The 9,558-nt window shown below is 34.3% G+C and overlaps 1 protein-coding gene across 1 annotated transcript; it reads left to right on the top strand.

Moving 5' to 3' along the window:
* Window positions 1–468: 468 nt before the first annotated feature.
* Window positions 469–8,835, top strand: slc66a1 (solute carrier family 66 member 1). The gene is made up of 9 exons (XM_043247863.1): window positions 469–533; window positions 2,216–2,282; window positions 2,426–2,597; window positions 3,870–3,999; window positions 4,191–4,275; window positions 5,103–5,263; window positions 5,361–5,453; window positions 7,034–7,219; window positions 8,003–8,835. The coding sequence occupies exons 3-9, from the start codon at window positions 2,428–2,430 to the stop codon at window positions 8,087–8,089; spliced, it is 912 nt and encodes a 303-aa protein (XP_043103798.1). The 5' UTR covers window positions 469–533; window positions 2,216–2,282; window positions 2,426–2,427; the 3' UTR covers window positions 8,090–8,835.
* Window positions 8,836–9,558: the final 723 nt, after the last annotated feature.

The following is a 9,558-nucleotide window of genomic DNA, read 5'->3' as shown; positions in this document are numbered from 1 at the left end:
AGATATAAAGATTGATTAGTAGAATTTTAAAAACATTTAATACCAAAATGGGAACAATTAGTGTCTAACACTTTTTTTAGTTTGTTTAGCTAAAAAACAAACCTTATTTTAAAGTTACAGTAATGCATGATTTGTAGATTATATTTAACAGTTTGCACTTTTCAAAAACGTTTATAGTTTTATTTAACATTACATTCTTAAGGACTCGTTTCATTATGACGGCTTTTTCTTTGGCAGTAGTTTTCGAAAGCTTTTTGTAGTCAAGACAGATGAGAAATATTTAGGGGTGACCCCTAGCCTCGTCCTCCGCTTGATTTGATTCCTCTGGTTCCCTGTACAGTCGTGTAAACCGAAATGCCTCCGGCTCGCGCACACGTTTAAGAAACCGCGTTTTGCGTCACACCTGCGCGTGCTGTTTTTTTTGCTGAATGGACATTTGTGAAGTCATGCGTGACGATCAGCTGATACGAGCCGCTGTGTGTGTGTGTGTGTGTGTCTGTGTCTGGAGGAGACGGAGCGCTTCGGTGCCGAAGGTAAAGAAAATTCTGGTTTTCCTCCCTTTCCGTAACGCGCGCGCAATGCCTTTGGCGCATTCTTAAAGTTAGAGGTTCAAAGCTCTTTAACTCGACGCCGTGCGCTGTTTAACACACAAAAAACATGAACTTCACACCTATCTGTGACAATGTGAGACCCGTGAAAATCACGACGAGGTGCCTAAACTGATACATCGAGTGTGCTGACACAACGGGATTATAGTTCATTGTTTTTTATATGAAAACAAATGTTACATTAAATATATTTATCATCTATCATTATCATTAGTTTTTTTAAAATCTGTGATCACGAAACTGACACGAGCTGCAGATGTTATAAAATCGCTTAGCCTGCAGATTTGCACCGAATCGTAATTGTAGTATTGCTCGATGTAAATGTATTTATTTTATAAGCTTATATGTCTGCGAGTTACATGCTGTATTGATATAACAATGTATGTGGCTATAATCAGGGCTGGTATGAACTTTTTCACTCACTGGCCAATTTGGCTGCTAAATTTTTAAAGTTGCCGGTTTCTCGTAACTTCTACTAGATTAAATAAACAAAAAAAGCGTTGAAGCTGTCTAGACTGAACGTGACAAAGCGACAGCAAATCATTTTCTCAGTACTTAGGGGTGTGCGATATTGACAAAAACCCATATCAGTACTTTCTGGGATTTTATCGATAAAGATAATCGTAGAAGTGTGTTATTGTGCTGGTAATGTTCACAGTAGTGATAGAAATTCACTTTCCAATCATTTTAAATTGATTTTTACTTTTTATTGGCATTTTATCTTTGTAAAGCCATTTAAAGTCAAATTCTTACATTTAATCAGTCATTTACATTAATAATAATACATTTAGGCTGTTGCTAAACAGATGAAATCAGTATCAACAAAGCTGATGTATTTACATGTTAATGCAGTAAAGTGCTTTAACCTGCAGTTACAAATGCATAAATCATTTTGATTTTAATTATGAAATGTCGAATAATGATATTTAAAAAAAATTGTAGCCAATATAGCCTCTAAAACGTAATTCTCATGATATTAAGCTATTTTTTATTGAACTGTTGAACAGTAACCATGCTGATTTTTAAGGAATAATAAGGCACTCTTCATGCGATATACTAATTAACAATACGAAATTAATAAGCTATATTAATTTAATAATATTATAAAACATGAATGCCCCCTTATCTTGAATTATGTGAACATTCTTAATGCATATTACTGGACTGAATCATGCAGTGAAAGAATACAGTGTCACGAGTTCAGTATTTCCCTTACATTCGTAGATTATGGCTTGCATGAACTTCCCGGACATAGTTTATGACATCACTTACAAAAAGTAACCTGCCAAACTGGCTAGTGATTTGACAGCTTTACCCGCCAAAGCTGATTTTTAATTAATTAAAAAAAATAGAGCATGTAATATTTCGAGGACCGCGTGACGCATTTACGGCATGACGCCTAACAGAAAAAGTAAAAAGCTGAATTGTTATTTATTCATTTGCACCGAATCTCTAAAACGAATTGCTCAAAAGAACCGATTCGCAAAACGACTCACTGGCGAGGCTTCCGGCTTCTTCACCGATGACGTCGCGCTCCGACTATCCAATCACAGCGCTAGACGATGACCTCGTTATTTTTTTGACGACTTGCTTGTTTTCCTCTCGAGGTAACCGAGGACTAAGGCCGACATACCGCTACTTTTCTACCTCAGCGGCTTAAGCGCTACATCACAGGTAATGTGCCAAATGTATATGTGTGTATTATGACATTTGTAGCGTCTTTTGGTTCCGTAAGTGTTCAAACAGTACCGCGCGTCTGTTATCATCAAGCGATGTGCCAGTGTCATGCCTTGTGTTTCCTCGCTGCTGTTTTCCAGTGATGTCGGATGGGCTTGTGCTCGGCGGTGATGGGAACTTCAGCTCTCTCTGCCCGCACGGGATCGCGTGGATCTGGTACGGACTGGGAGAATGTGCCCAGGATGGCAGAGACATTGCCAGTGTTGTTCTCGGGTTGCTGTCGATAGTTTGCTTCATGGTGTCTTCACTACCGTAAGTAGCGCTACTCTTATACTGTTGCGCTGTGTATAGCTTAGTTTTGTCAAAACGGACATAAAAATTCCTTTAGGCGCAGCACTAATTGTTAATATTTCTTAGAAACATTCTAGAGTATGGGAACAGTAAGATTGTTTGTTTAGGAAAGCAATACAAGTCATTATAGTGACCAAAAGAGACAGTAAAAACATTAATTGTTTTAAAAAATATATTTTAAACAATTCCTGTTCTTATTAACTTCCTATTTATGAAAGAACCATGAAAAAAATGAATAAAATAATAAAAATACACACACACACACACATATATATATATATATATATATATATATATATATATATATATATATATATATATATATATATATATATATATAACATATTTTAAAGTGTCTGACTTGCTGTCTGAACCCGTAATGTAGATGGGAGCATAGACCTCTCAGGCCAGCAGACACATGTATTATTAGGGCAGAGATAACGTATTACTCTAAATACTTGTAATCGTGTTGCTATGTAATTTACTATGCATTTATCCATACAGGTAGCCTGTATTTAGCTTTGATATAGAACAATCAATATTGACCGCATAAGGGCATGTAATCTGGGCCTGTGGTGTTCTAGGCAGGGACATGAGGAGGCCCTTACCTGCATGTTTGTGTTAGTCATTAGAAGATTTACAAATATACCATCTGACCCATTTATTCTCTGACCTCATTACTGTGTCTCCCAAAAGCCTTATAAACACACAACATGACAAAAAAATGACCAATTAACTATGCAAACAATGTCACTAAGCCTTGACTAGACTTGATGGTTATAATATTAGCAAGCTGAGGATAATTTACCAGCTGTGCCTTTTCATGTGGTAGTTGTACACATTTTATATAAATAATTACGTTGAATGATTTGATAGTTAGGGCAAATGTTTAAAAACAAGACTTCTAACTGCAACTTCCTCCACAAATATAATAATTACCATGATGATAATAAAAGCAACTACTGAAAACACGTCTTATAACACTTTCAAATCCTGCATTAACGGTTCCTATGGGATTTTCATACAAGGTTATATATTCAATTGAATTTTTTTTACATGCACTTTAAAATGTTACTAATTTTGCTGTGCTTTGGATCAAATCAATTTAGCCTTGGTGAGCATTTGAGACCAATTTAACATTTTAACAACATTACTGACCAAACCTTTGAACGCTAGTTTGTGTAGAGTGATGCATATTGCAGAAATGATGAGCTCATACAATTGTTACTATAGGCAATACTACAGTTCCTGCAAGACAGGAAATATGGACAGCGCTCTGTCGATTTGGTTCCTGTTATTTTGGTTGGCCGGGGACTCGTGCAATCTTATTGGATCTTTCTTGGCCGATCAACTTCCACTACAGGTAAGAAACCATTGTCATTATTTATTTTCCATTTTACATAAATATACATGCTCAGTGAATCAAAATGAACCCTAATGGGTTAGTTGTCTAATTGAATGATCTTAGTTTTGCTGTATTTCAAACTGAGGCTAATTATTTTTGTGTTAATTGTTATTTTTTTTATATTCATCACCCTCTTGTTTCCCCTTTAGAAATACACCGCAGTGTACTACGTCCTGGCAGACCTGTTAATGCTGTCAATGTACTTTTACTATAAACTAAAGAATAAATCTAGGGGTGAGTTGGAAATCATACTTCACCAGTGACTTAAATGTGTCATAAGCATAGGCTTTAATATGTAATTGGTTGCTTTCAAGACGTATCTTGCATTCATTTGTTTTGGAAACGTCTCCAGGAAATAATTTTTCTGACGCATCTATCTGATTTTTGCCTTTTTTTTTTTTTTTTTTTTTTTTTGCTGTCAGTTTAGCACACAAATACAAATGTTTAGTTTGTATTTAGTATTATATACAGTAGTCAATATTTGATGTGGATCAAAAAAGCAGTCCTAAGAGGAACGACTATTGTTTTGGTTTTAGGACAACTTTAAAAGGTTTTGATCAACTGTATTTCTGTGGTATTTATTAATATTTCAAATATGTTTTGAATTTTAGTATTGTTAATATTCTATTATAGTATATATTTTAAGTAATACTAAAATTTAAAACAGTTAAAAAAAGAATACTATAATAATTCAGTTATATAATATTCAATATTATATACTATTTGGGCTTATTACATTTGTTTGTATATTTTCTCCTTAAATGATCTTTAAGTTTGTTTTAATAATTTTACTTAAACATTTCAGTTAATAGCTTGCAATATTTAATTTTCATTGTTTTGTAATTTTGTTTTTATATTTTATTTCTTTACTTTTGCAGTTCCCTAAGATTTTTTTTTTTTAACAACATTGACGACACTGCTCAAGTATGGCCCTCAGAGTGTCCCATCACTGCCCTACATTACTGTATATTCCTCTCTGACCTTTAGCTTTCACAGTCTGTTATGAGAATGTGCTGATGCCCTGAAACGCTAATTCATAGAACTGTCTTTCTCCTCTGCAGCCAGTAACAGTGCACTGCTGAATGCGGTCAGCATGCTATGTCTTCTGGGAATTACATCTTCCCTCCTTAGCCTCCCTCACTCAGCCCTAGAGGATCGGACGCCTATGGGGTTCAAAGGTCGGGCGCTGCTGGCCGTGGAGGAGGACAGTGGTTCGGTGCAGGTGAGTGGAGTTACTTTAATCATTATGTTGAGTTGCATTTCATTAATTTACATGGTTTTCGAATTGATCTGAGATGTGATGTTTTCATGCTTTTCAGCCCTTCGATACAAAGGAGATTATAGGCTTTGTCATTGGATCGATATCTTCAGTACTGTATTTATGCTCCAGACTGCCGCAGATGTACACTAATGTAAGTCTTAATGCATGTATGTGTTGATGAGTTTCATAAAATCTATCCAGGAAGTTAATTTTATTGTACTCGAGGGTTACAAACTGGGCTCATGGGCCTGCAATGACCCGACACTTAGAAACATTTACTGACTTATAATTGATATAGACAGAGAAGTGCTTTGAGCAGTGCTTGAATATGTGCAGTAATTATTGCTACAGTCTGAAAGAATAGAGAAATTAAATATGTAATCTGTTCCTGTCCATGTTTTCAAAACTTCTGATTTTAGACACTATGGTTTTTTTTCTTTTGCAATAGATTATGCACATGATGTGTTAATTTTTGTGTTTGCAACAAAATTTAATTTCAACAGAATTTCTTATTGTTTGGATAATACATCTCACAAAAGGGGCCTCGCAGGGCAAAATCTACTCTTGATTGTGCGGATTAAAAATATTGTATGACAATAATGGGAATCAACTTTGGGAATAATGGAAATGTCGGAAAGCATAAAAAAAGCATTTAGAGAAGGTTTATCATTAAATGTCATGAAAATAATGCTACTGTGCAGAAAATCTTTAAACAGTGATTTGCCCTGTAGTAAAAATCACCCACAGGCCATCAGAGATGGAGATGAGTTTGTTTGTTTATTCATCAGAATAGCTTTGAAGAAGTTTAGCATTATGTCACTTGCTCAATAATAGATCCTCTGCAGTGAATGGCTGCCGTCAGAATGAGAGTCCTAACAGCTGATTAAAAACATAGCAAAAATCCATCTTGTGAAGTGAAAAGCTGCATGTTTTGTAAGAAACAAATTTATCAAAATGTTTTCACTTTAAACAGTCTTTTATGACCAGAATATGAGTCCAAATCCATAACTCATCCATAAGTCGATCTCCTGTTGTCCTCTGACGTAAAAATCCACCAACGTTTGTTTGGAATCGTTTGCACAATTTGTTTTGTAAATTGTACTCAATCTGAGGATATTTTTCTCTTGATTCAGATGCCAACTTTCCCATTGGAGGATCAATATTATGTATAGAGGACTTGCTTTATAGCTAGACAACAGTTGAAAATTTCTTCTTGGATTTGTTTATTATAAACAGATGGCTCTTCAGTTCACAGGATGTTAATTGAAGGACAGGAGATGTGGGAGTTATTGTGATGTATTAGCTGTTTAAGCTCTCATTCTGACGGCACCCATTCACTGCAGAAGATCCACTGAGCAAAATGTAATGTAAAACTGATGTAATGCTAAAATTCTCTAAATCAGTTGTGATAAAGAAACACTCATTTACATCTCTAAGTATATTTTTAGGAATTTTCACTATTCCTTTAAAGCACCTAAAAGCCTTTTGTTCATGTAAAATATATTTTCTTATTTCTTTGATTTACTTTCTACATGTTTAATGTGAATGTTTTATCATTCTTCATTGATTTGGAGATTATAATCACTGCAGAAATCTTTTGTCAATGCAGTGACTGACCAGTTATTATTCATGCATTTGGATGCTATATATGCATGCCACACTTAAGATGCGCATAAAGATGTACAGATAACACTTTTTAGTGTAGTAGAAATATTTCTTGCTGTCTTGCAGTTTCAGAGGAAGTCAACAGAGGGCGTGTCTTTTTTCCTATTTGCTCTGGTGATTCTGGGAAACACAACATATGGCATCAGCGTGCTACTAAAGAACCCAGATCCAGGGCAGGGAGAGGTCAGCTATATCATTCACCACCTCCCCTGGCTCATCGGCAGCCTGGGAACACTCTCACTTGACCTTATCGTATCCTTTAAAGCCTCATGTTAGCCACTGAGCTGATGCCCAAACAGTCCTCATAAAACTACATATGAATTTTTTAAACAATTGATCAAAATGAGATCTTGGTGGAGGAAACATGCTCATGAAATGGACCTAGAATGGGCTTTATTGTAATATTATTTTAATAATGTAGTCACAGAAATTTTATTTAATAATGCATAATTTTTTTGGGTTAACTATTATAGTTAACTAAAAAGAATTGGTGCTTAAATTAAATGTTAACTTAACTAAATATTAAAGGGAAACCTTTCTTTTTTAATAATTTGTTAAGTTTAACTTGATTACCTAAAAAAAAAATTAAAAAATATTTTAAAAAAAAGTATATTTCAATGTTGCTAAAATGAAAATATCCCCCAAAAATAGTGATGCTAAAATTAAAATACAGAACTGTAAGGTTTCCTCAAATCCTGGTTTAACTGTGTTGGTGCTGAATTGCATTGATTAATTGACACAATTTGTTTTGAAAACATGCAGTCAAAGGTCACATGACTAATGTTGTAGACAATATTGCATAAATGTTCGAGTCATTGTATGTTAGACCTTCTGGATCACTTGAGGTCGCATATATTGACAAAACTCTTGATTGTTGCCATAGCATCCAGCTGTGTTTTTCACATCACTGAGGTCATGTGACTTCCTTTCATGTGAAGCTCATTTGTCAGGATCCCACGAGCACCCAGACTTGTTTAAATTCATTCAGAATAGTTTGAAATAATTTCAGCTTTTTGCCTTGACGCTTTTCTTCAGATATCTGTGCAGTTCATGATGTACAGCAAATCTCCTCGGGATTCTGCAGATGGAGATGAGGAGACCGCTGCACTTCTCCATAACTGAACAATTCCCATTCCTGCTGTGACTGGAGGAAATGCTGAACATGGTTTTTTTGAGTTTCACATTTCCACAGCCGCAGCTGACAGACAAAAATCACTTTTTTTTTCTTCCTAATAGTTTTAGGTAGATTTTATATCAATACCTTTCATACCTAGCAGTGTCGGTGGTTAAAGACATTTTTGTCTGATGGTAAATAATTAAGTTTCTTAATTGGTTTAATATTTGGCACCGAGAGGGACTTATTGAAACACTTTTGTAATGTTTGTACTGTACTTCAGAATTCAGGTTTTTTTTTTACTACAATGCATGTAATTGTGTAATTTTTGTTATGTACAGTGAAATGAATGCTGCATTCGGCAGATCTAGCGGTCTTTGACTAAGAACTGAAAATGATCTGTCTTCAGTCTTAGTACTGTAATAATGTTATTAGGCTGTATTTGTGCAATCTATTATCAAAAATATTTGGTATTGTAAAGATGTTTTTAATTTTTATACTGTGGCCTTTGCACCTGTCAGTCAGTAGATACCTTTTATTGACGTTCTTATTTTTAAGTCTTATTTGAAGACTTGCCCGTTTTCTTCTTTTTTTTGTTCTGTATCACAGCGCAACACTCACTTAAGATTTTTGTTTTTCTGAGGCCAAACATGTTTGAACTGTTTTTTTTTTTTTGATGTGGACAATCAATTGCTCTCCTTCATGTTTGTCTTTCCAAACAAATCATGAACATTAAATTGCTCTTGCCACTCGATTTGATTCTGTTATGTCGTGAATGAAAAGAAAATTCATTATGAAACAAAACGGATTCATCTGTCATGAATTGATTAGATCTTGAAAAGGGGCCACTAAATAAACAGCCAGAGGTGAATTTGATTACATTGGATTGCCATATTACCAGTAACTCTATTTGAGAAGGTTTTCCCGACTTGGAGGCCAAAGGTCAAGTTTATTTGCTGGAGCACCTTCAGGCATCTCAATGGTAATGCTTATTAATAATCCTATTATTTGTTATTGTAGAGTTCATTCTGATTGTATGTTAATGCAAAAAAAAGACCTTTGCTTTCTAAAGGTCTAAAAGTAATTTTTCCTTTTCTCAGCACAGGAGCTTTTTATTGTTTTATATAATTAGGTTTTGTCTTATAACCTATTGGTTTGCCTTTGCAGCCTAAATGAAATGGATTTCCATCAGTAATATTTATAGAATGTTTTAGTATTCATTAATATATTAAATTATAATTTATTTTTAATTTTCACAAATTTTCTGTCATTTTATATGGTCTTTTTTTTTTTTTTTTTTTTTTTACATTTCTATTTGGCTGTATTATTTTATAGGTTAAGGGACTGTAGTACTTCAACTTATTTTGTTGCCAGATCATAGAATTTTTTTTTTAAAGCTTACACTTTTTAATATTTATATTTTATCCTTCACTACAAATATTTGAATAGTTTAGGTAAATGGGATAGTTCACCTATG

This window comes from Puntigrus tetrazona, chromosome 8, assembly GCF_018831695.1.
Source record: "Puntigrus tetrazona isolate hp1 chromosome 8, ASM1883169v1, whole genome shotgun sequence".
Lineage (NCBI taxonomy): Eukaryota > Metazoa > Chordata > Actinopteri > Cypriniformes > Cyprinidae > Puntigrus > Puntigrus tetrazona.
This window is presented reverse-complemented; position numbering and strand designations above follow the sequence as displayed.